The following is a 27,752-nucleotide window of genomic DNA, read 5'->3' on the forward strand; positions in this document are numbered from 1 at the left end:
ACTACAGACAAAAAATTAATGATGGATACAAGTTGAAGTTATTTTAGATAAAGTCTTCTATAATGGGCTGACTTTTTCCCAACATTTGTTCACATTTATCTTTAAACTGACAATCCTGGGTCTCTTCTTAGGAGCCACAATAAACCTAACATCATTTGTGATTGAGAATGGATTATAATGTAATGCAAATGTATGTGCTACCAGTTCACTAGGATATTCATTTTCTGTGGATTTTGTTATTTACACAAACAGCAGCTCCTGTTTTATGTAGGATCATGTCAATATTTTGACTTAATTTTAACAGTAAGAAAGTGATTGACAGGATAAACAGGGGACTAGAGAGTGCATAGTAGCTGAAGTGTATAATGTTATGATATTAATCAATACAGATGTGCAAAGTTATACATGAAGTGGAACAAAGGTGTGTATCTGTGTGTTTGTGTCTATGTAGGCATAGTCATTAATCTCAGGACAATAGAAAGTCTCAGGAACATAACCATTTAGCTGGTATATATTAATATCTCTTAATCTCTAAATGTTGAGATTCTTTAATAAGGCTTAGTCAAATGGTTACACCCATCAGTTTAATGACAGAAAAGCATCTGTTATTCCAGAATTTGACACAGAATCTCTCAGAGATTTGTAGGCGCTTTCATTAATCAGTCAGCCTTCCACCCAATAAAGGAAGACCTACACATTAACTGTGACAGATGTTAGAGTCAAAGCTTCTTCCTGTGTTTATAAATCAGTACATAATCTAAAAATGTTTACATTACAAATGTGATTTTTTTTGCCCAAATGGTAAGTATTTTGCAGGCTGTCTTTTACCAAAAATTATTTTCATTGACCAAATAGAACTTGGCCTAAATAATTCTCAACACTCAAAGTTTTTAAGCTCAAAAGTGTTTTTAGATAAAAGAAGAGGGTTGGCCAGTTTAAAGCCATTTTGTGTAATTCACGTATCTCAGTTACAGCCTTGAAGTTTAAAGTAGGTTCACAGCGCTTTCCTTGGTAATGACTAGAAAACTGACTTTTGCAGGAAACATTCTAAGTAAAAAACTCACACTGTTCCTGACCCTGCTGCTCTGTAATAAAACATTTTACATTCAGCTTGTACATAATGCCTATATCTAGTAATCTCTTTGCTTTAAAGTTCCTACTTTGAGGTCATGTGCACAAGGATTTTTGTGTTTCTTTATTTTCACATAAGAGCAAAGCTAACTTCCTCTCAGACATAACAGTTTAGAGTATCTTTGGCACTGTTTCAGATCCTCTATAGCAGGGATTGGCAAACTAGGACCAGCAAGGTTCAATCCTAGCCTGACTGTATTTTTATAAATAAGTTTCATTGGAACACAGCCACACCTATTCATTTGTGTATTGTCTGATTACTTTGCACTACAGTAGCAGAATTAGTAGTAACAATACACCATACAGCGTGCATAGCCCCAAATATTTACATTCTGGGCCTTCACAGAAAAAGTTTGCAAACTACTAGTATGTAGAGTATAAATAATAGAAAGCAAAACCCCACAACCTTATTACCCCAAGACAGTTGCTTTTAACTTTTTATCTTTCTTTCCCTGAATTTCTCTTAATATTTGTAAAGAGATGTAATTATATTATTATGTGCATTTTCACTTGATATAAAATTTTATGCTTAGCATAAAGATATACATTGTTAAACAGATTTAACTATTTTGTTCCTTTGCTGTTCCCTCATCATTTTTTCTAACCCTGTTATCATCCTGCTTCAATTCTTCTATGTTCTTTTGGTTTGCACCTTTTACTCACTAGCTTTGTGGCTTTGCACAGGTTACTTGGATCTCTCTGACGGCTTCAGTTTCCTTATGTGTAAACTGAGGATAACAATCATGTATATCAAAGCCTAGTTGGTACTGGGGAAGATAGTGAACAAAATAAAGTAGGTAGTAACTTTAATAAAAGGTAGGCCCTTTGGGCACTAACACTGTAGTGACAAGAGAGAGACAGTAAATAAATAAAAAAAGATACAAGTTTTAATTTTCTTTTAAAAAATAATGTTAATAGAAAAAAATAAAGCAGGATAAGAGGTACAGTGTTCAAAGGAGGCTTCTCTACTGTCATTTGATCAAAAATCCAAGGGAAGTGAGGGAGTGAGTTACATGGACATTGAGGGGAATAGCATTCAGACAGAAATAGCAAGTGCAAAGATCCTGGGGCAGAGGGTTCTTGTTGAAAAAATACCAAGGACATGACTTAAGAGCCAACAAGGGCAGAGCAGTATAGGAATCTGGGTCAGGGTACAAAGGAGGTACCACCTGGAGGTCATTTTGAGCTCTTTAGATTATTAACTTTCCATCTCACTCTGAGTAAAGAGTTCTCTGAGGAAAAGAATGGCATTACCTGCCTTATGTTAAAGACATTAGAAAGTCCATTCTGCCCAAAGCAATCTACAGATTCAGTGCCATTCTTTTCAAACTACTAGTGCCATTTTTCACAAAACTAGAATAATTAAAATTTGCATGGAACTGCAAAAGACCCTATTAGCCAAAGCAGTCACGAGAAAGAACAACAAAGCTGTAGGTATCATACACCCTGATTTCACACTATAATAAAAAGCTATGTGGCTTCCTTGGTGGTCCAGTGGTTAAGAACTTCCCTTTCAGTGCAGGGGGTACACCAGCTCAGTTGCTGGTGTGCGAAGATCCCACACGCCACACGGCGACTGAGCCCTTGTGCCACAGCTACTGAGCCTGCAGTCTGCAGACCGTGAGCCCGCGTGCCGTAGCCGCTGAAGCCTGCACGGCCAGAGCACACGCTCCACGCTCTGCAGCAGGGAAGGCCCACACTCCGCAGCTGGAGTAGCCCCCGCTCTCCACAACCAGAGAAAGGCCCACACAGCGACGAAGACCCAGCATAGCCCAAGGTAAATAGATGCTAAGGGTGGTTTAAGAAAAAAAACACTGTGGTAATAGAGACGGTATAGAGTCAGCACAAAAATGGACACACAGATCAACGGAACAGACTGAAGAGCCCAGATATAAACCCATGCGCTTATGGTCGATGAAGCTACAAAAAAGAAAGAATATGCAGTGGGAAAAATACAGCCCCTTCAATAAATGGTATTGGGAAAACTAGACAGCTACGTGCAGAAGAATGAAACTGGACCACTTCCTCACACCATATACAAAATAAACTCAAAATGAGTTAAAGACTTAAAGTTAAGACCCGAAATCATAAAATTCCTCAAAGAAGACACAGGCAGGATGTTCTTCGACATGGGTCTTGGCAATAATTTTTTGGCTCTGTCTCCTTAGGCAAGGCAAACAAAAGCAAATATAAACAAGTGAGACTACATCAAACTAAGAAGCTTTTTATACATTGGAAAAAAAGTCATCAACGAAATGGTAGCTTACTGAGTGGGAGAAGATATTTGCAGGTTATATATCCAATAAGCAGTTAATATCCAAATGCATAACTCATACAACTCAATATCAAGAAACAAAACAGTTTAGAAATAGAGGACTTGAGCAGACTAAACTCTTTTCTAAGGAAGACATAATTCCAACAGTCACATGGAAAGATGGTCTAAATCACTGATCATCAAGGAACTGCAAATAAAATCCAAGAAAGATACCGCCTTACACCTGTCAGAATGGCTGTCATCAAGATGACAACAAATAAACCTTGATGAGGATTGGAGGAATCTAATTTGGTACAGCCACTATGGAAAACAGTATGAAAGTTTCTAAAATAAATAAAAAATAGAACCAGCATATGATTCAGTAATTTTCTGAATATTTACTGGAAGAAAATGAAAACTAATTCAGAAGGATATATACACCTCTCTGTTCAGTGCAGCATTATTTACAGTAGCCAAGATATGGACACAACCAAAATGTCCATCAGTGGATGAATGGGTGAAGAAGACACGATGTACAGACACACATAAACACTCAACCATTAAAAGAAAACTCCTGACATTTGCAACAACATGAATGAATCTAAAAGGTATCATGGTAAGTGAAATAAGTTAGAGAAAGACAGGTACTCTATGATCTCACTTGTATGTGGAATCTAAAAAACAAATGAACAAACAACAAACCAGAAACAGATTCATAGATATAGAAAATGGGGTGGTTGCAAAGGGCAGCTGGGTGAGGGCTTGAGCAAAACAGATGAGGAGGTTCAAACTTACAGTTTTAAAGTAGTCATGGGGATGTAATATACAACATAAGGAGTATGGTTGATAATATTTAATAACTTTGTATGGGGCATATGGTTACTAGACTTCTGGTGCTTATTAGTTCCTAACGTATTTAAATGTTCACACAATATTGTATACCTAAAACTAACAGAGTATTTCTAAGACTTAGGGGTAGGAGTTAATTTCATAAGTAAGAAACACTAACCAAAGCTCATAAAGGAAAAGAATATCAATTTTGACCATACTGAAATGACAACCTTCTGCATAAGTAAACAATTTAAAAGACAAGTAGAAGAATCTGTATGTAACACTTCAAAAAATTCATATCCAGAAAAAACTGAAGCATCTTCTAAGTTAATAACAAAAGGCAAATATACTTATGGGAAAATGGGCCAAAAAAACCCCAAAAAAGCACAATACAAAAAATTAAGCAAAAAGAGGAACTAACATATTAAAAGAGAAACTCTGACTCACTAGTGAGACAGATCCCTACTCAACAATTTGATAAAATCAATAGTTCAGCAAAACTGTGTTAGTGCAGTGTAAAAAAATGGTAACTCTCAACTACTTGTTTTACAGAATATGATCATATCTAGTAAATTTGAAACTACACATATCAGCCTCTCAAAAACTATACCTCTAGGTGTAGACCCTAGAAAAAATATTTCATATGTGTATATAAGAAGATATTCTTTGTAGGAGTATTTGTAATAGGAAACACTTGGAAAGAAATGCCTATGAGTAAGATAAGCAATAACAATCGGTATACTCTGGTGAAAATCTTACAGCTTTGTAATAACAGTTTGTATTTGTGTGAAGTTCAAAAGCAATCAAATGAGAAACATGTTGGTCACGTAGTTTTCAAATCTACAGAGGGACAAAGTGACAAAGCAATTTTTGACAAAGTGAAAGTCGCTCAGTCATGTCCGACTCTTTGCGAACCCATGGACTATACAGTCCATGGAATTCTCTAGGCCAAAATACTGGAGTGGGTAACCTTCCCCTTCTCCAGGGGATCTTTCCAGCCCAGGGATCGAACCCAAGTCTCCCACATTGCAAGTGGATTCTTTACCAGCCGAGCCACAAGGGAAGCCCAAGAAGACTGGAGTGGGTAGCCTTATCCCTTCTCCAGCAGATCTTCCTGATGTAGGAATCGAACTGGGGTCTCATGCATTACAGGCGGATTCTTTACCAACTGCACTATCAGGGAAGCCATACAGAGGAACAGTGGTAAAAAATATATATATACATTTATATATATGTGTGTGTTATGAAGATATTAACAGAGGTATGTTATACTTGAGTGACTGTAGTTAATATCCAATAAAATGTAATTTGCTTAATAACTTCTCCCTAAGTGAATATTTATGTCTGTGTGCTAATAACACTTATATACAATGTACACATGGGTATTCACGAATCCAGTTTTATCCTGAGAATGTTTTAATATACAGCGTTCATGTAGCTAAAAGTTTAAAGCATTTAATTTCTAAACTTTATTTTCCCCAGAAATAAAAAATAGTGCTATTTCCCCTGACGTTATATTTTGGAAGGAATTTTGGAAGCTACTCAGTAGATGGCATCATAAAATAAATATTTGTTTTGTTTGTAGTATCTATATAAAATAATTTTTAAATGTGATTTATATTTTGAATATTTATAGAAAGTGTTTTTGAGATAAATTAATCCAGAAGTCTGTGTGAGTTGTCAGTAGCTCAAGTCTGTACACTTAAATGGATAGTTTAGAATTATACATGAATATAAAAGGATGTTGCCAGAAAAAAATGGAAGCAGAATCCTAATTGAATTCCTTTTTCAAAATCTGCATCAGTCCCATCAGTCTGCTCCAAAGAAGTAAGTTAAGCAGTAAATTTCCTGTGTCTCAGCAGTTTCAGTGAAACAAGCTTTTAATTTTTCTATCAATTTATTATTGGTAACATCCCCATCACTACACAATTGAAACACAAAGAACTTATAATTATCTGAATTTCAGAAGTTTTCAAACTGGTACCATGAATTTCCTAAAAGCTTAGTGGTATGTATATATGTGTCGGGTGGGCCCCCCTGGTGGCGCAGTGGTAAAGAACCTACCTGCCAACACAGGAGAGGCCTGGGTCGGGAAGATGCCCTGGAAAAGGAAATGGCAACCCACTCCAGTACTCTTGCCTGGTGGACTACAGTCCTGGCGTTGCAAAGAGGCACATATGACTTTGAAACTAAACAACAACAGAACCATTTTTGTCAGGCAAGGGGATGGTATTTGGTAACTTTCTCTCTTGTATGTATTAGGCATCCACCAAGGCTGGTTGGTTGGTTCCATGCTGAGTATATTCCAGTTTTCTGTGATTGCCCAATGAAATGTCATTCTAAGTGTAACTAGTGTATGCATATCTTTATGTATAAGGTGAAATATCATTATTGGTTTTGAGAGTATATAATTCATATGCACTATGAAAGTCCTGGAATTTAAGAGCATTTAGAATTAGACCTTAAAAATCTCACAAAGGAAAGTTTGAGGTTATATAGTCTAAAAATCAAGGCATATTTATTTAAATACATGAAAAGCTGTAATTTTATATCAGGAGAGTTAAGTTGCATTCACCTCTGTGTGCATGTGTAATTCAGTCATTCTGGTACAGAACACATGGTGTTCAGGTCCAGAACAATTAATAGATTTTACTTGCATCTATTTCTAATGTTTCCTTGACAACTACTATAGATGCGGCTATCACCATGGGGATGGTTCTTCTAAATGAAGCGGCAACATCCAAGGGAGATGTTGGGAAAAGACGGAGTAAGTCTCTGTGTTGGTATTGTTGTAAGTTTGTTTTAGTCAAGCTTCATTTAAGTCAAATGGGAAATAGATAAAAGTCCTTTGTAAGCGAACTTCTGAAGAAAGGTTCTGGTTTGAAGACAGCCGCGGTGTTTCTTTTTTCTCTTTCTTGGATGTGTGGTGTGTGCGCAAATATTTAAAAATACATTTCTTCCAAAATGTGATTGGTGATTTTCTGTGGAATTGGGTATTAAAAAGAAGCTGTTATTCACCCTTGTTGGGGGTGGTTTGATGTATCTCTGCTGAAGTTATGGTCTCTTTGGTCATGTCCACCGAACAGGAAGAGGGGGAAAGTTCTAGGGACAGAGTCTTCAGAGGTTCTATAGGCTAATGATATGTCCCCTATGCCACAGAGTCATCTATGCATTCAAGGACTGATTCAGACAGAGAAGTCTGTGCATAAGTGTTGTACCCTGAAGTATTATAATGCCTTCCAACTACCTCCAAAACCTCTTTTGAGCTACATTTTGAAAGGGGGCATCTGGTGGTACCATCTTTTTCAGGGTTTTTGCCTTTTCTGGTGATATTGCAAGATGCACAACTCTACCAAGTTTCAGCTTTGTGTCTTAACAAGGTGACTATTTTATCCTTTGACATAACTGTTCCCCTCAGGGAGTTCCAATAAGATAACACATTTTTATGAAGTGTTTATGGCAGGAAGAGGGAAAAACACATATGAAAAATCTTCTGCCCTCAGGAGCACGGGTCAGAGGTCAGAGAGCCTTAAATTCAGCATTTCCTGCCACAGATCTTTCCATAATTGATATAAAGTCCCTATGTGAGTTTATGATTATGCCTTCACAAACCTATAATTAAGATTTTTATCAATATGCTTTGCATTTCTGAACCCTATTAAAATCCAGAATGTATATATGAGGAACATAGACATGTGGAGAAGACTCTCTTTATTAAAAAGTTTAAAATAAAAATCCAGACTTATTTTCTTTATGGGAATTTTAGCTATGGTGACATGAATCTAAGTCAGTCATAGTGATTTCTAAATACAATACTTAGGGCTCTTTAGTGTTGAAACATTTTGGATGTAATAAATCTTTTACCCTTGTTTCCCTGATGGCATTTACATACTGTTATAAAGAAACCACAGAAGCAATGAATGTATTACTTTGTTTAGTTAATCATTGTTCAGAATGTCATTTTATGATTTATCATTTGCATCAAGAATGTGGTGTTCTTGGGAGCAACAAGTAGTGTATATATAAGGACAAATTCTTACATGTTCATATATTTATCATACATCCTATGACATTCACATTAAAGTAGTAAGATGGTGTGTAATATACATACAACATCACTTCAGCCCCCACCCACTGCACTTTGTGTGTGTGTGTGTGTGAGAGAGAGAGAGTGCACAGGTGAGTGCGTGGGGGAGAGAGAAGGAGTGGGGAATGGGAGATATATTTTGAAATTAGCCCTTCTGATTCCAGTGTGATTTTTATTTTGGATATAATGCGAGTGCTGTGATTACTGTTGCCCAGGTCAGAATGTGTCTGTGCCCTCATAACACTTTGTCCTCACAAGTGTGTTATCTGGGACCGGCTGCAGTAAATGGTTTGTTGGGTCACCACTGACTCCTCCCCGAGTCCTCTTCCTTCCCCATGTGCCTGTACCTCAGCTCCGTCACTTTGCTCCACCACACAGAATCAAGGAAATAGCCTCTGTTTCACTTGATCACATTTTGAGGCACATTTCCCATGGTGCATATCAAGTGTTCAGTTCAGTCGCTCAGTCCTGTCCGACTCTTTGCGACCCCATGGACTGCAGCATGCCAGGCCTCCCTGTCCATCACCAACTCCTGGAGTTTACTCAGACTCATGTCCATTGAATCAGTGTTGCCATCCAACCATCTAATCCTCTGTCGTCCCCTTCTCCTCCTGCCTTCAATCCCTCCCAGCATCAAGGTCTTTTCCAATGAGTTGATTCTTTGCATCAGGTGGCCAAAGTATTGGAGTTTCAGCTTCAGCAGCAGTCCTTCCAATGAATATTCAGGACTGATTTCCTTTAGGATGGACTGGTTGGATCTCCTTGCAGTCCAAGGGACTCTCAAGAATCTTCTCCAATAGCACAGTTCAAAAGCATCAACTCTTTGGCACTCAGCTTTTCTTTACAGTCGAACTCTCACATCCATACATGACTACTGGAAAAACCATAGCCTTGAATAGATGGACTTTTGTTGGCAAAGTAATGTCTCTGCTTTTTAATATGTTGTCTAGATTGGTCATAGCTTTTCTTCCAAGGAACAAGCATCTTTCAATTTCATGGCTATAGTCACCATCATGGTTATCTGGGTCATGATCTTTTTGGTATAGTTGTTCTGTGTAGTCTTGCCACCTGTTCTTAATATTTTCTGCTTCTGTTAGGTCCATACCATTTCTGTCCTTTATTTTGCCCATCTCTGCATGACATGTTCCATTGGTATCTCTTATTTTCTTGAAGAGATCTCTGGACTTTCCCATTCTATTGTTTTCCTCTATTTTTTTCCACTGATCACTGAGGAAGGCTTTCTTATCTCTTCTTGCTATTCTTTGGAACTCTGCATTCAGATGGGTATAGCTTTCCTTTTTTCCTTTGTCTTTAGCCTCTCTCCTTCTCTCAGCTATTTGTAAAGCCTCCTCAGACAACCATTTTGCCTTTTTGCATTTCTTTTTCTCGGGGATGGTCTTGATCCCTGCCTCCTGTACAATGTCACGAACCTCCGTCCATAGTTCTTCAGGCACCCTATCAGATCTAATCTCTTGAAATCTATTTCTCACTTCCACTGTATAATCGTAAGGGATTTGATTTAGGTCATACCTGAATGGCCTAGTGGTTTTGCCTACTTTCTTCAATTTAAGTCTGAATTTGGCAATAGGAGTTCATGATCGGAGCTGCAGTCTGCTCCTGGTCTTGTTTTTGCTGACTGTACAGAGCTTCTCCATCTTTGGCTGCAAAGAATATAATCAATCTGATTTTGGTATTGACCATCTGGTGATGTCCATGTGTAGAGTCTTCTCTTGCATTGTTGGAAGAGGATCTTTGCTATGACCAGTGCATTCCCTTGGCAAAATTCTGTTAGCATTTGACCCGCTTCATTTTGTACTCCAAGGCCAAATTTGCCTGTTACCCCAGGTATCTCTTGATTTCCTAATTTTGCATTCTAGTCCCCTATAATGCAAAGGACATCTTCTTTGGGTGTTAGTTCTAGAAGGTCTTGTAGGTCTTCGTAGAACCATTCAACTTCAGCTTCTTCAGCATTACTGGTCGGGGCATATACTTGGATTACTGTGTTATTGAATGGTTTGCCTTGGAAACAGAGATCATCCTGTCGTGTTGTTTTTGAGATTGCATCCAAGTATTACATTTCAGACTCTTTTGTTGACTCTGTGGGCTACTCCATTTCTTCTAAGGGATTCTTGTCCACAGTAGTAGATATAATGGTCATCTGAGTTAAATTCGCCCATTCCAGTCCATTTTAGTTCATTGATTCCTAAAATGTGTTGAGGTTCACTCTTGCCATCTCCTGTTTGACCACTTCCAATTTGCCTTGATTCATGGACCTAATATTCCAGATTCCTATGCAATATTGCTCTTTACAACATCAGACTTGACTTTCATCACCAGTCACATCCGCAACTGGGTGTTGTTTTTGCTTTGTCTCCATCTCTTCATTCTTTCTGGAGTTATTTCTCCACTGATCTCCAGTAGCATATTAGCTACTTACTGACCTGGGGTGTTCATCTTTTAGTTTCCTATCTTTTTGCCTTTTCATACTGTAAACAGCAAAGAGAGTGATAAAGTGTTTTACTCAGCTCCTGGAAAAAGACTGAGGAAAGGAAGAAGTGTGTGGTCATGCCACATGTAGGCAGATGTAAAGCAAAGCATCATATCACTCATTCTAGGTGCACTAAGATTATTGTAAGCAAAGTTGCTAAGTCAGGTGGCTGGTGTCTGTCTATTTGGGCATTCTATAGTTTTGGCGGGGGTGGGGGGGGATGGTTTTCATTTTTGCAGTATTCAGCAGCTTTTATTTTTTTTTTTTGCTTTATTTTCTGCCAAAATTCATTTGAAATTCACCTGTATGTGTGTTACATGATATGAAATGTAACAGAGGCTGCAACTGAATGCTATTAAGTACTTAGGATTTTTCACAATTTGTTCTCAAAACTGAGAGAGTGATATTCCTACAGAGTTGGAGGAAAACTGACTAACCGGGTTCTGGATCATGTTTTGACAATGTCCTAAAAGTCTCCACTGATTTCCAGGATTGTAATTAAAGCTGGTCTAATTTATATGCTAGAATAATTTAAAAATTATAGTTCATCACTATAGAAGCATATAGAATTATTTAATCTCCCTTGTTTTCTTCTGTCTTGACGTGTTTAATCTCTTTTATCTTCCCCTTTCTTTTATAATTAATCATATTAGATAGTCTAGTGTTTTTAAAGAATTCCATAAAACTAATGAAAGGATACAAGTATCATGCATATGTTTTATTCTTAAAAAATATTTAAGTATTTCTTATTAAAAGAACTTATTTACAGAGCAGATTTAGGTAAATTTCCATTTCTCTAAAAATATATTTTCTTTTATTCTAAACATACCTGCATTTAATTGGCTCAGATTTTTAAGCATTTAAGATTTATTTTACTAGTAGCAAATTTAATTAAAAATCTAATAGATATATTTGCATATATTTCATAATATATATTATATTTGATTAGTCATCCACTTTAGAGTAAAATCTTCATAACCATAACAGAAAGGAAAAGAAATGTTCCTGTTGTCAACTTGAGAGGGATACAGTGATGCTGGAAACCTAAATCACAGCCTGGCATATCCTGCTGTAACACACACCACTTGTTCCTTTCTAAGATGAACAGTAATACCTTGACACTATCACCAGCTATTTAGGGTTGGTTTTCCCTCTTTGACTATCACAGAATCTGTATTTTCTCACACCCCAAGCCTATGTTACTGGCTTTTGGTATGCTGGGATGAACTATCACTTGTAAGTAACAGGCATTTACTGAAGCAATAATCTAGCCAATCATATAAAATTACATTTCTTTGTAACTATTGCATGGCATCTGAAAATAAAAATTACATTGCAGATTCCAATACTGTAGATGTCTCTGCTAATATAGGCAGTGCTTCACAGTGCAGGGGCTGATAATCTCGTTTGTGGTTTATCACATTTTCTTGTGTTTTGTTTTGGTCCCTCTGGGAGCATTTTAGTACTTGTAGGTATTCGGTAAGAGAAGAATACCACCCAAAAACTTAGATCAGTCACTTCTTTTTTTTTTGTTTTCATATTCCAAGTAGTAAATTGTCATTGAGAAGAATGTGGAAAATAATGATTATCTGGTTTGTGGTACCTGTATGTGCCATGAGCTATTACATGTAAGTATGTGTAATTAACTGAATGTTTTTTAAAAATATACACATTTGGGTTGTGTGTGTCTAGACTGATGGAGGTTTCTGTTTCTTTCTAGTTATTTGTCTCGTGGGATTAGGACTGGTGGTCTTTTTCTTCAGCTTTTTACTTTCAATATTTCGTTCCAAGTACCACGGCTACCCTTACAGGTAATATCATTATACTAATGTGAATGTTTTCATTTTAAACTAATAGAATAAACCAAATTTCATGTTTTTATGTTTCTAACATGTATTTAAGGATTAATATAAAGTAGCTACCTTATTTGCCAAGTAATCTTAAATTCTGTTAAGTTTTTGAGCACCTACTATGTGTTCAGTACAGATTATATGAAGGAGATATATATATATATATAAGGCATGGTACCTGCCCTCCTTCGTATATGATAGTTTCATTTTAGATATATGTTGCATGCATATGTATGTATGTGTGTGTGTCTGTGTGTGTGTACATATATGTAATATACACATTATATATATATATATACACACACACACAGACACACACACATAACAAAATGACTTTTCAATTTTGTATCAAAAGTTCTTGTTTTGGTTTGCCTATTCATGATTTTTACTTCATTTACAAATTTTTTCTCATATAAACTAGTGATCAGTGTCCAGTAAACTCCATCATATTTTGAATTCTTCAAAGTTTTCGCTTTTTAAAATAAGGAATGGCAACATGAATGGAAAATTAAATGGTAAAAGAATCTCTGGTCACTACAAACTGTCATAAAGGAACATCTCCTAAGATTTTCATCATATAGTTTCATAATTGGGGATGGGAAGATGTTGAAAATTCATTCTGAAATGTTATTATAAAAAAATTATTATTCTTACTAAAGCAAAATACAACTGATGTGCCGGATTATAGTTACCCAGGTCATGAGGTAGGAACGGGTTCATTTCTTGACTATTCCTCCCTCAGCTTGTCTCAGAGGAATGAGCATTCCACCTTCTCTAGGGAGTCTTCTCAAAGCTTACCTCATCCTCCTCCCCAGTGAAGAAGTAAAGGTCCCTTTTTTCCGAGATTTTGAGAACTTTCTGTTGAGATAGTAGACCTCATGATATATTGACAGGAAATAAAATCTCATAATTTACATCTCTCTTGCGGGTGAGTGAGTGAGTGATAATCGCTCTGTAGTGTCCGACTCTTTGTGACCCTGTGGACTGTAGCCTGCCAGGCTCCTGTGTCCATGGAATTCTCCAGAATACTGGAGTGGGTTGCCATTGTGAACTGAGCAATTACTTCAAGAGAATGTTTCTACATAAGTGATGGCAGCCATGTGTAGCTTTATCTGGGGCACAGAACTATTCCCATGATAGAGAGATCTGATTATGGGCTTATTGTGAAGAGTAAAACACTTCAACCCCACCTCTGTATCTTTTCATATGGGCAGAGGCACATTTCCAAGACTTCTCACATCCACTAAAAGTAAACATATTCAAGGAGTAGAAGAAATCTGATCAGATGTGAGTTGTGGGGCCATCTGCCTTTAATCTGGTCTGCAGTATAAAAGAATTTTTTAAAAAACATGAGGTCTGAGGGCAAGACGTGTAATAAGAAAGGCCAAATAAAGTCTCCATTTTCTTGGTTTTTATTCTTGACATTGTCTGGCTATCTCATTTTGGTTTTGAAAATGTGAAATCAGAAGAATCAAGTCCAAGATGAAGTAGGCCCAAGAAAGATGAAGTTTCTATTCTTCTTCTCCCCCACCCTAAGATTGAGGATCATGGTTCTGTATGATTAGAGTCTCAGTTTGACTTGCATGTATTCTGTTAACAAAATCTGTAGAATATTTCTATTTCTCAAGTTTTTACTTAAAAAACACTTCAATTCATTTCAACCTACAGCATTTATGGTGTCAGTGAAAGGTAACTAAATTATAAAAAATAAAGTGTAGTAAGTTATGTGATTCTTAAAACCTATTTAGTTGACAGAAAATGGAGGAATGTAAAGAGCAAGTTCCAACTCTCCTTACACATCAGAGTACCTACTCCAACAAGAATCAGTTGGGTTCAGTTCAGTCACTCAGTCATGTCTGACTCTTTGTGATCCCATGGACTGCAGCATGCCAGGCCTCCCTGTCCATCACCAACTCCCAGAGTTAACTCAGACTCATGTCCATTGAGTCAGTGATGCCATCCAACCATCTCATCCTTTGTCATCCCCTTCTCCTTCTGCCTTTAATTTTTCCCAGCAAGAGGGTCTTTTCAGATGAGTCAGTTCTTTGCATCAGGTGGCCAAAGTACTGGACTTTCAGCTTCAGCATCAGTCCTTCCAATGAATATTCAGGACTGATTTCCTTTAGGATGGACTGGTTGGATCTCCTTGCAGTCCAAGGGACTCTCAAGAATCTTCAACACCACAGTTCAAAAGCATCAATTCATCGCTCAACTTTCTTTACAGTCTACCTCTCACATCCATACATAACTACTGGAAAAACCATAGCTTTGACTAGATGGACATTTGTTGGCAAAATAATGTCTCTGCTTTTTAATATGCTGTCTAGGTTGGTCATAACTTTTATTCCAAGGAGCAAGCATCTTTTAATATCATGGCTGTGGTCACCATCTGCAGTGATTTTGGAGCCCAAGAAGATAAAGCCTGTCACTGTTTGCATTGTTTCCCCATCTATTTGCCATGAAGTGATGGGACCAGATGCCATGATCTTAGTTTTATGAATATTGAGTTTTAAACCAGCTTTTTTATCAAGAGTCTTTTTAGTTCTTTTTCACTTTTTGCCATAAGGGTGGTGTCATCTGCATATCTGAGGTTATTGATATTTCTCCAAGCAATCTTGACTGCAGCTTGTGCTTCATGCAGCCTGGCATTTCACATGATGTACTCTGCATATAGGTTAAATAAGCAGGGTGACAATGTACAGCCTTGACATACTCCTTTCCCAATTTGGAACCAGTCTGTTGTTCCATGTCCTGTTCTAATTGTTGCTTCTTGACCTGCATACAGATTTCTCAGGAAGAAGGTCAAGGCGATCTGGTATTCCCATCTCTTTAAGAATTTTCCATAGTTTGTTGTGACCCACACAGTCAAAGGCTTTGGCACAGTCAATGAAGCAGAAGTAGATGTTTTTCTGGAGCTCTCCTGCTTTTTCTATGATGCAGCGAATGTTGACAATTTGATCTCTGGTTCCTCTGCCTTGTCTAAATCCAGCTTGAACATCTGGAGTTCACGGTGCATGTATTGTTGAAGCCTGGCTTGGAGAATTTTGAGCATTAGTTTGCTAACGTGTAAGATGAGTGCAGCTGTGTGGTAGTTGGAGCATTCTTTGGCTTTGCTTTTCTTTGGCATTGCTTTTCTTTGGCATTGCTTTTCCTTGGGATTGGAATGAAAACTGACCTTTTCCAGTCCTGTGGCCTCTGCTGAGTTTTCCAAATTTGGTGGCATATTGAGTGAAACACTTTTACAGCATCATCTTTTAGGATTTGAAATAGCTCAACTGGAATTCCATCACCTCCATTAGCTTTGTTCATAGTGATGCTTCCTAAGGCCCACTTGATTTCACATTCCAGGATGTCTGGCACTAGGTCAGTGATCATGCCATCATGATTATCTGAGTCGTGAAGATCTTTTTTGTACAGTTCTTCTGTGTATTCTTGCCACCTCTTCTTACTATCTTTTGCTTCTGTCAGGTCCATACCATTTCTGTCCTTTATTGTGCCCATCTTTGCATGAAAAGCTCCCTTGGAATCTCTAATTTTCTTGAAGACAATGTCTGATCAGTAATGCTGAAGAAGCTGAAGTTGAATGGTTCTACGAAGACCTACAAGACCTTCTAGAGCTAACACCCCAAAATGAAGTCCTTTTCATTATAGGGGACTGGAATGCTAAAGTAGGAAGTCAAGAAATACCTGGAGTAACAGGCAGATTTGGGCTTGAGTACAGAATGGAGCAGGGCAAAGGCTAATAGAGTTTTGCCAAGAGAATGCACTGGTCATAGCAAACACCCTCTTCCAACAGCACAAGAGAAGCCTCTACACATGGACATCACCAAATGATCAATACCAAAATCAGATTGATTTTATTCTTTGCAGCCAAAGATGGAGAAGCTCTGTACAGTCAGCAAAAGCAAGACCAGGAGCAGACTGTAGCTCCGATCATGAACTCCTTATTACCAAATTCAGACTTAAATTGAAGAAAGTAGGGAAGACCACTAGGCCATTCAGGTATGACCTAAATCAAATCCCTTACGATTATACAGTGGAAGTGAGAAATAGATTCAAGAGATTAGATCTGATAGAGTGCCTGAAGAACTATGGACGGAGATTCGTGACATTGTACAGGAGGCAGGGATCAAGACCATCTCCAAGAAAGAGAAGTACAAAAAGGCAAAATGGTTGTCTGAGGAGGCCTTACAAATAGCTTTGAAAAGAACAGAAGCAAAAGGCTAAGGAGAAAAGGATATACCCACTGGAATACAGAGTTACAAAGAATAGCAAAAAGAGATAAGAAAGCCTTCCTCAGTGATCAGTGCAAAGAAATAGAGGAAAACAGTACAATGGGAAAGACTAGAGATCTCTTCAAGAAAATTTAGGATACCAAGGGAACATTTTATGCAAAGATGGGCACAATCCAACAAGAATAGCATTTCCTATTTAGATGTTCCTGGTCACAATACTTCTCTGATAGAACAAGTAAAGAAAAGTTAAGTTTTACTAGTTCCAAGAATTAATGCTACATTTGACAGCACTGTATTTTGTCATGATATGAAGAGTTTGTACTTTTTCCAAGAAGTAGCTGTCGTTTAGTATTGATTGTATAAAACTGTAATCCTCTGGTCTTTACAAGAGTGGACATGTAAATTACCTGAGAAGCCTTTTAAAATACATATTCTAGGCCTCACCCTAGCTTTTCATAGTGAGCATTTCTGAACCAGAGTATATGCTGGTTTTGTTTCTCTATGAGTGTGACATCCACCATTCTTATTGGGTCACAACCCCACCCCCTTGTCAGGGGCCCATCAGGCTAAATGAGGAGGGGGCTTGCTGGCAGCTGACCTCACGGGACTGGAAGTAAGATGAAATGTCCTGTAAGAAGTCAGATGGAAATCACGCCCCAGGGTGGTTTATGAATATGAAATTTGACATAGTTCAGATGAAAACCCCTTAAAGTGCTGCAAGAAACAGCATCAGAACAGAACCCAGCATTAAAAAAAAAAAAAAAGCAGCAGCAGCCAGGGAAGACAGGTGCACTGAGAGCGGGACGTGGCATTCCAGAGACGGGAAGGCAGGGACCCGGCCGAGGCCCAGCTCTCGCGAGCTCTGTGATTTGCTGGGCTGTTGCAGGACTCAGTCATCCAGCCCTCCCGTGACCCTACTTAAATCATTCTTTTAGTTTCACTGTCTCTTCTCGTAGCACTTGAAAGCTTCCTAGTATTCCTCTTCGGAGAAGGCCAAACAACCTACTCCAGTACTCTTGCCTGGAAAATCCCATGGACGGAGGAGCCTGGTGGGCTGCCGTCTTTGGGGTCACACAGAGTCGGACACGACTGAAGCGACTCAGCAGCAGCAGCAGTATTCCTCTTCAGGCTCTTAAGAACTTCTGCTTATTTCTGCATTGTGTCTTTTCCATGGATACAGTGATGCATCATTCATCAAGCCTCCATAAATCCATCCAGCCTTCCTAGACCATCCCTCTCCAGTCATTCATCTTCTTGCTTTGTAAAGTTGGTAGGACAGGTTATATATGTTCCTTTCATCACATTTACAATAACCCTTTAGCTAACCAAATATGGCAGATGGGAGCATTGTGAACAAAAAACATGTGCTTTGCATTAGAACGTTTTTATTCTCTTATTAATCTAACCCATGGATATATGCCAGAGTTACCCTAGTAATGTTATATTCTGCTTTGGGATTTGTTTTCAATTCATTGCATCATTTTCCTTCAGAATAAAGTTTTTCTCGGAAATTTTATCAGTTTTCTTAGGAACGATTATGATAATAAATATATTGTTCATATCAAGAGTTCAAGCTGGATTTAGAAAAGAGATCAAATTGCCAGCATATCCTGGATCACAGAAAAAGCAAGAGAGTTCCAGAAAAACATCTACCTCTGCTTCATTGACTGTGCCAAAGCCCTTGATTGTGTGGATCACAGCAAACTGTGGAAAATTCTTCAAGAGTTGGGTATACCAGACCACCTTTCCTGCCTCCTGAGGACCTGTATGCAGGTCAAGAAGCAACAGTTAAAACTGGACATTGAACAACAAACTGGGAAAGGAGTATGTCAAGGCTGTATATTGTCTCCCTGCTTATTTAACTTATATGCAGAGTACATCATGAGAAATGCTGGGCTGGATGAAGCACAAGCTGGAATCAAGATTGCTGGGAGAAGTATCAATAACCTCAGATATGCAGATGACACCACCAAAGCTGGCTTAAAACTCAACATTCAAAAGCTAAGATCATGGCATCTGGTCCCATCACTCCATGGCAAATAGATGGGGTAATAATGGAAACAGTGACAGGCTTTATTTTCCTGGACTCCAAAATCAGTGCAGATGGTGACCACAGCCATGAAAATAAAAGACTCGGCCTCCTTGGAAGAAAAGCTATGGCAAACCTAGACAGTGTATTAAAAAGCAGAGACATCACTTTGCCATCAAAGATCCATCTAGTCAAAGCTATGGTTTTTCCCATAGTTATGTATGGATGTGAGAGTTGGACCATAAAGAAAGCTGATACCGAAGAATTGATGCTTTCGAATCATGGTGTTGGAGAAAACTCTCAAGAGTCCCTTGGACTGCAAGGAGATCAAACCAGCCTAAGGAAAATCAATCCTGAATATTTATTGGAAGGACTGATGCTACAGCTCCAATACTTCTGCCACCTGATGTAAAGAGCCAACTCATTAGAAAAGACCCTGATGCTGGGCAGATTGAAGGCAGGAGAAGGGGATGACAGAGGACAAGATCACTGGATGGCATTACCAACTCAATCGACATGGGTTTGAGCAAGCTCCAGTAGATGGTGAAGGACAGGGAAGCCTGGTGTGCTGCAGTCCATGGGGTCACAAAGAGTCAGACAGGACTGAGCATCTGAATAGTAATAACAACAAATCAAGAGCAATTGTTGCCCAAAGGACTAGAAAGAGAATATACACCAGAGAGTTGGGATAATCCTGAGCTAAATTCTAGAAACCAGGCAGCACAGTGGGGAAGAAAGTATTGATCCAGCTAGTTCACTGGAGAAAAAGCAAAGATAATGCAGAAGCCAGAGTGAGAGAAGGAATAAATGAAAGAAGGGAAGAGAGAGGTCATTCTGGGAATAGTTGAAAAGTGAAAGTCGTTCAGTCATGTCCAACTCTTTGCAACCCCATGGACTGTACAGTCCATAGAATTCTCCAGTCCAAAATACTAGAGTGGGTAGCCTTTTCCTTCTCCAGGAGTTAAAAGATGAGATGTTAGTACAAAAGAAAAAAGAAACCTTTTCCTTCTGAGGTACTCTGTGGGAGAGACACTGTCAGTGATGAAGATAGTACCATATTCTGGAGGGACGCTTTGCAATCCCAGCAGCATGTTTCTGTGGCACCAGCATAATATGATTTGATTTAAAAAAAAAAAAAAAACTTCGTTCCTATTGGAAAATGATAGTTCATAGGGAAGGAGAAAATAAGATTCTGGACACCATCATTATAACAAGAGAAAGGCTATTCCATATGCCAGAAGATATGCCCTGCCCTCGTATTACTGAAAAGACCACATGGATGTCTGTATTCAAAGGAAGTTAGTGCTTATTATAATGAATCATAAACCCTGGTGACCAAGAGCTAAGTCAACCCCCAATCATTTGTACCAATATACACTAAAGTAGGCTTGTAGAAAAAAAAAAAAAAACAACTTCCTTAACCAAGACCATTTCCTTGTCCTTGAGATGAGCTGCCAGGACAAAAAATAGTTTTCTTCTAAAAGAATGGAAAAACCTCCCTCTTCTACCTACTCTGGTTGATACTGGATAAGATGCGAGATATCCTTTACTGAAAATGCACATTTGAACATAACACCATCTGCTAATTGAAAAACACCTTTAGCCAGGGCTTAGCTTCAATGCCACAGTTCACTCTTGGGTGTAATACCCCAGCCTTTGGTGACATTTGATGTCTGTGTTTTAAGTTTGTGATTTATAACTTTTATACCAAGAAATGCCACTGATGTCTATAAACTAATTTTTTATTTCCTCACAATTTTTAATTGATCGACAGCCTTTAATTTCTTCTGTACAGAATTGGCTTTCTGCTTTTCCATTTTATAGAACCTTAAACATTCATGTGTTTCTTATTTTCTCAGTACTTCACATTGCTGTTTTTTTGTTGTTGATCTGTGTACTTACTGAAAGGGATAAAGGTCTGTTACACATTTACCCTATTTCCTTAAATCTTCCCCACATTTTGGTCTTAAGGGTTTTTTTTTTCCCCCTACAGTATCAGCATCTTTCATGCCATCACTAAATTCTCCCAGATCATCTTTTAAGTTTCAGTAAGCAAACTTCTGTCATTTAAATCCTTAATCTACCTGTTACTCACTTGGTTACTTTGGGAAAGTTAAATAACTTTTCTAAACCTTGGTTTTCTCATTTCTAAGTGGGAAATGTTTACATATTTTGACATCATGGAAAGGTTACATGATGTAAGCCACTTAGCACATTGCCTGGTACTTAGTATGTGGCACATAGTATTACTTACTCAAAAACAACTTTCTGCTGATTATTATCATTAGTTCTGATGTATTACACATTTATATGTAATTTCTCCTGAGCAGGATTTTTTTTTTTGGCTAAAGATTAAGCAAGTGTCGTTTTTTATTTGCATGATTTACGTTTTTTATTTGCATGATTCAGTTCAAATTCAGATTTTCTCTGAACCTTCTGAGGAACTTAACTGGGCTCTTGAATCCTTTGAAATTAGTGAAATAACAAAGGTATTAAGAATCTGATATAATCACCATCTGACCCATAGTTCAGAAAAATAAATTGTATTCTAGTGGTAGCAATTTATTTTGTATATTAAATAAAGATTAGCTTTAGGGCTTGTTCCATTTTCCAAGAGCAAAATGCTAGTGTTCATACCTGAATGTCTCCTCTTATGGGTAATTACTTTCCCCCTAGTTGCCCCTGACACACTTTGATTCACAAGTTTTCTTCAAAAGAATTTCTATAAAACTATTTGACAGATCAAGCCTCTGAGTAGGAAAATAGCATAAAACATTATCTACTAATTCTCTCACTCTGCTACCTGTTTATGATTCTTTAGTTGTCTTAGAGAGATGGTGTGGTATAATGGGAAAATATTTAGAATCCAAGACATGAGTTCAAATTCAGTATATCATTTTGTACAGAGTTAAGAACTCTGGCCCAGCAGGCATATATATAGGTTTGAATCTTACATCGTCTCTTCACTAACTTGGGGACTTGGAGTTACTTAATTTCTCAGTCTCATTTTTCCCTCACCTGTAAAAGTATGTTTTTATGGGGTTGGATAACAACTTTGTTAAGCTTATTTCTTCATTTGTAAACTTGGCATAATAATGAATATGTGTCTGAGAATTTTGAGGGGATAAAGTACATCATCAATTTATAGTTCATGAAATGTTGCACCTTCTCAGAAGAAATTACTTCACCTACCTCTTGCCATTTCAGCGCTTGGTTATTCAATAGCATTTTACCACATTACCTTTTTCATTAAGTATCCATATGTAACTTTTGTGTGTTGAAGTTCTTTTCTTTCTAGAGTGTTGTAAGGTACTTTACAGAAGGTCATGGTTATGCCTTTTTAATATCTCCAAAGTGTTGTGCACATAGCAGGTGCTCATCATGTACTTATTAATTGAATATGTTTACTCAGAAGCATTTTTTATTTCTTATCTAAATGCAACAGGAACCATTAAGATAGAAACAGCAGACAGAGGAGCATTGGTTTGCCACACTGCACAACTCCAGAAGGTGGAATTCCCATCACGTGACACCCCCATGGAGTTGTCGGGTTGTTCTACCCACACTGAAGGGGTGCAGTGTGCGCAAACAGTGTTCCAGAGCCTGGGCTCTAAAGATACTTTCTGCAGCCTCAGATGACCCCGAGCTGGCCAGCATCAAAAAACACACTACTTAAGCTTACAGTGGATGTAGAAAAACTATTAGCAAGATACCTGTAGTTCATGATGTCTTTGGTTCTTTGAGAAATAATGAGTTAAAAAAAAATCGATCAACATTCTGTAAGGGAAAGTACAGAATAATAGCTAGACATGAAAGACATTCCTGATGAATTTTGAGTCAAGTATACTAATGAACCAGCACAGCAAGGCAAAAAAATCCCAGGACATGCAGTATGTAACAATATCCCATTCATTTCTATATCTTACTTAAATGTAGATCTTTCATCTATAGGGAAAATAGAGAATACAGTCTTAAGCTATACAAATAGAAAACAGAAACGGTGTGGTGATCAACCCCTACAGTATAAGTCATTGATAAGAATTTCACTGGGATTGCTTTTCTGATGCTGAGTTCCAGCTTTGAAGAATATCGTGAAGGACCAAAGACTTAGATATGAGTTGGTGAAGATCTGGAGAGTGTCTACATAAAGAATACAGTGCTAAGTCTGTGTAATACTATTGTACAAGTGGAAATCGAATCTCAAGGACTATTTTTTCCATATTGTTGTATTTCACTGTGGTGTATTGGAAAGTGATCTGGACTTTGAGTGAGAAGATGAGATTTGGACCATGGCACTTTAAAACTGTAACCTCAGGCAAGTCTTTTCATCTTCTCTGAGCCTCAGTTTTCCTCATCTTTCAGATAACAACCATAGTCTTTATCTCATAAGTAAGACATGTTGTGGCAGACTATTGTTTTACAAATGCAAGATAACTTTGAACTGTGAGATCTCATATTCCAGTCTCATGCTGTTGTACTTAGCTGCTGCAGGAACAAGTCCTTGGATAAAATTTCCAGTAATAAGACTTTGGTCCACAGAATTAACCACTGACAAGCACAGTATTTTTTTTTTAAACAATAATATTCATATGCATGCTTATGCCCTCCACTTCAAACAAAATATGACTGCATTTGGTTATTTCTGTTTTATTACTTTAGGGAAGAAAACAGAACTATACAGCTAACAGAAATATACTGAATTCTGCCGAGGAAAAATGTAGTCAGATGCTTTTTCCCACTAACAGTATAAGTCTTAATTTTCAGAATAATAAAATACAAGTCTTCTAAACACAGACTAATTTTTTAATCAATGTTTGGTAATTCAAAACTAGATATTAGGAACCTCTATATAAATCCAATGTGATTTTAATAGAAAACTCAGAATCTAGGCTTTTTTTATTTTGCAGCGCATATCCCCACCCCTCAGACCTCAGAAGACAAGTTCTGAGCAGAGACACACAGCAGAGGAAGCTCTGGAGGCTTATTTTCATGGTATAAATACAGTTTTCTTACTCCGGCAGAAACTCCACCATTCAGCAACCCCCTGAACGCAGGGAACGAGGAGGAAGCTCCTGTGATTCCTAAGTTCTGTTTTTATCTGACCACCAACCTCATCCCACATACAAGCTCTATTGGTCTTTCCCCCCAGACCCGGCATCCATGTTTCTGACCACATAGAGTTATGAATGATAATGTTACCAGCCTCTTCCAAAATGTCCCCCTCTGTGTAGGCTACAGGGATGTGGCCTGAACAAGACTTGACAGATCTCACCCTGTGTAGCTACAGATTCAGAAAGCTTACTGCTTGCAAAGATCTGTTTCCCAACTGCTGATAAAATCCTGAATTTCTGTAGACCTTTATTTTAGATCATGTACTTCAGACTTTTAGGGGTTCGGTAAGTTTCTGTCACAAAGAAGAGAGCCCCCAGGGCTTCTGGCCATCATGTACTTCTCCCTGGCATCCCCTTAGGACGCTTGTGAAGATAAAGGTTAGAAAGTTCTGACTCCGAGGGTGGGGAACAGGCGCGAGCTTGCTGGTGGCCTCTCCTTGTTCTGAGTAAAGAGCCAAGGCCTTTCCTCCCTCCTACACTTTCCGACTCCAGGGTGACGTCAGTAGCGGCCTCTTACCCATGTGAGCAATTTCTGTGTGACAGAGTGCCAGGACATACCCAGAAGTCTCTGGCTTCTTCCCCAGCTTGAGAACAGGAAGTGAGAACGTTAGAAAAGAAAATTCTGGCCAGCTGAAGATCTCGGTAGGGAATTTAAGCTGATCTCAGTTGGACAGAATTCATTCATTCAAGAGCACTTCATCCATTCTGAAGTTTTAAAACACTGGGGAACAGGTGAATTAATTACTCTTAAGAGAAGTCTAAACAAAATACCAACCAGTTTGGTGCCTCCTTCATATTTCACAGGAGGAAAAAAGGAACATGTTTTACATGTAATATGGTCTCCAGCGGCCACCCCATAATCAAACCCAGATGCCTCTTCTCATGTGGCAACCCGCGTAACCCTTCTAGGATTCTAGTTAACCATCTCCTCTTGAATATCTTATGCCCTGGATTTTGCAACGTGATACTCCTGGACCTTCCTTTTTCCTTTGAGATGACTTCTCAGTCCCAACAGTCAGGCCAAATTCTGACCTAAGACCTACAACCAGACCTCAGACCACATTGTCACCTCAGCCTCAGCTCCAAAGCCAAGCTCATCCTGCTCCAAACCTATGTCTCTTCTGCCCATGTTCCCCAACACACTGTTATTGTTATAATCATACAACATATAAAAATTGAACCTTTTTAATCTTTCCAGAACCAAAAAGTTAGCAAGCATAAAATGATCATAAAGGGTCATATTCTTGCTATTATGATAGTAGTATTTTTATAAAAGGTGATCTTTAGTATGCCATAGCTTGAAATGTTCAGACTATTTTTATTTTTAAAAAAAACCCTGTAAATTGTCAAATATTTTTTAAATTATGTTTTGCAGCTTTCATTACAGTTTTAAATATTTTATGGTGAAGTTTCCTTTTTTAACTGTCAGCTTTATCTTCAGGGCAACCTTATAACTGAGGACAGAGAAAGCCAAAGTGTTCATCTACATGTGATATATATAAACACCTGCTTTGCCACCACTGTTGTTAAAAATTGGGTGGATTGAACAGCAGCAATATCGCAATGCTCTGAGGAAAGTTACTGCTGATCTTTATGGCAATGTTACCCTTGCAGGACTTAAGTCATAACTTATTACTTCTATTTTTTGAGATAACGTCTTGTTGCTGCTAGATATCAGCCCTTGATTTTTATCTTGTAACTTAGTAATTCCTCAGAAAAAGATAGGGTAATGAAAAGTTTAGGCTGTATTGCATAATTGCTTTAGTATATATTATAAACTAATAGAGATAATATGTATTTAAATATATAAGTTTAAATATTTTATATAATGCTTTATAGTTACTATTTATATAGTATATGCAGTATACTTATATTCACTATATAGTATATATATGTTATATATGTATTTTTTTACTACTTACATAGTATCACAGGATTAAAATAAACATTAGTACTGGAAAGAACTTTGGAGATCATCCAAAACAAGCATTCTTCTCACTAATGAGGAAACCGAGGTTCAGAAAGACGAAGTAACATATGCCTAGGATATTATAATTTAAGTGTTCAAGTATTAAAGTTATTAGTTTGAACAATTTCCCAACTACATGGTTTTTCAACTATAGTACCATTAATATTTTTAATATTAATGTTTTAATATTTAGTTAACAATTGGTTCATCTCTGGTTGTCCTAAAGTTATGTTGTCAAGACTATAAAAAGCAAACTTGCTACACGTTAGCAGAAAGGTACAAATAGCCAACAAAAGTTTAATGATGTTATTCAAATTGACTTATGATATTACAAACTTACATTTCTTTTCATAGATAAAAGTGTTGCCTAGGGAAATCAAGAAAGGCAAAAATAGTTACTTTTTACTTTTTTTCCTCTATGTATAAACATCTATTTGTATTGTTTCATCAGAATCTGATGATACTTTTATTATGATTTATAATAAATTATTTTTGACTGTTCAATATAGTGAAATTATAAAATTCTTAAAAGTCTTCAGTTATTTTAAGTAAATGCATATTGATTAAATAACCAGAAAAAATATTTTGTCTAAAATATTGAAATGACCCGATCCAAGTATATGTTTCAGTTCATTCCCTTTCTTCCCCTGTGTTGTCAGTTTAAATACCAATTTAACTAGTAGTCTTACTAACACTGAGAATGGCTCGCAGAAGTTAACCAAACTTAACCAACACAAATTCAAGTTCTTATCAGCATCTGCTTCCACCTCTGACCTAGTCTCACCTGATCCCATTACAGGATCTAGTTCACAGAAATTGCCCTGATATAAACTTACAATGAAGTGAATTAATGTAACTGTGTATGACATTGCATTTTTATTTTGTATTTACCTGTACTAAGTTTATGCAGAATAAAAAGCACACTGTGTTTTATTTTCAGCACAGAATTTTCTTTCTTTTTCAGCTTTTTGATTAAGTGAAGCCGAGTGGGATTTGCATAAAGTGACTGTTGACCATGAAGACAGTGTCCCAGACATACTAGTTCCAATTCTCGAGTCCATTTCCTTGCTGATTGTGATAATCCAGCTGTTTCTTGTACAGTTTTTTTTTTTTAATGTGAGTTTTCCTAGTAAACTTAATTTATAGAGATGGATGGTTAAATTTAACATGGAAAGAACAAGGCAACAGTGAAGAGTTTTTCCAGCAAATTATAGTCTGTGTATGCTATAGATCGAAATAAACAACAATGTAATTATGAATTCATGCTTTTAAGCTGTTCACTCATTAGTAAAGACAACTATAATGTTAGTAAAGGAGAAACTATGAAATGTATTCTCAACAGTTCTTGGGATTGTACAGATAGGTGTATGCATGAAAATATGTCATGTACTGAAAACTTATACTTTCCTCAGTCTCAGTATAAAGGATGTGTATGGTTACAAATAGTGTTTTGTTCTTATTAATCATAACTAGATGAAGGAGGTGGGGCAGGGAGCTGGACAAATAGTACACGGATGCCTGCCTGGGAAACGGAGGTCCTTCCGGGGATAGAAATCTAAAGCAGACATGACTAAACCAGCATGCCTCCGGGAACAGGCAGTGGGAGCAGCACAGCAGAGCTAGGAATGAATTCTTCCCCGACGCAGAAGTGTGACCAGGAGTCCAGACTTACAACCACAAAACTAGCCCACTGGGGCCAGCAGCCCCTTGTGTCGTGTGGAAGAGGCTAGTCATCCAAACTCATTCCCAGACCTGAACAGAGGCTGT

General features: G+C 37.6%; 1 protein-coding gene across 8 annotated transcripts in view; it reads left to right on the plus strand.

Moving 5' to 3' along the window:
- TUSC3 (tumor suppressor candidate 3) overlaps positions 1-27,428 on the plus strand; it is a 223,687-nt gene extending 196,259 nt beyond the window's left edge. Inside the window, exons 8-11 of one of the 8 annotated variants that reach the window (XM_020916391.2) lie at positions 6,909-6,983; positions 12,512-12,602; positions 23,158-23,220; positions 26,950-27,428. In XM_020916391.2, coding sequence (XP_020772050.1) covers positions 6,909-6,983; positions 12,512-12,602; positions 23,158-23,176 — 185 coding nt within the window. In that variant the 3' untranslated portion in view covers positions 23,177-23,220; positions 26,950-27,428. Of the gene's footprint in view, positions 1-6,908; positions 6,984-12,511; positions 12,603-22,856; positions 23,113-23,157; positions 23,221-26,949 lie in introns of those variants that run through there. The other 7 variants (XM_070459969.1, XM_070459968.1, XM_020916392.2 and 4 more) reach the window with 7 other exon arrangements.
- Positions 27,429-27,752: the final 324 nt, after the last annotated feature.

Source organism: Odocoileus virginianus, chromosome 32 (genome assembly GCF_023699985.2).
Source record: "Odocoileus virginianus isolate 20LAN1187 ecotype Illinois chromosome 32, Ovbor_1.2, whole genome shotgun sequence".
In the NCBI taxonomy this organism is placed as follows: domain Eukaryota; kingdom Metazoa; phylum Chordata; class Mammalia; order Artiodactyla; family Cervidae; genus Odocoileus; species Odocoileus virginianus.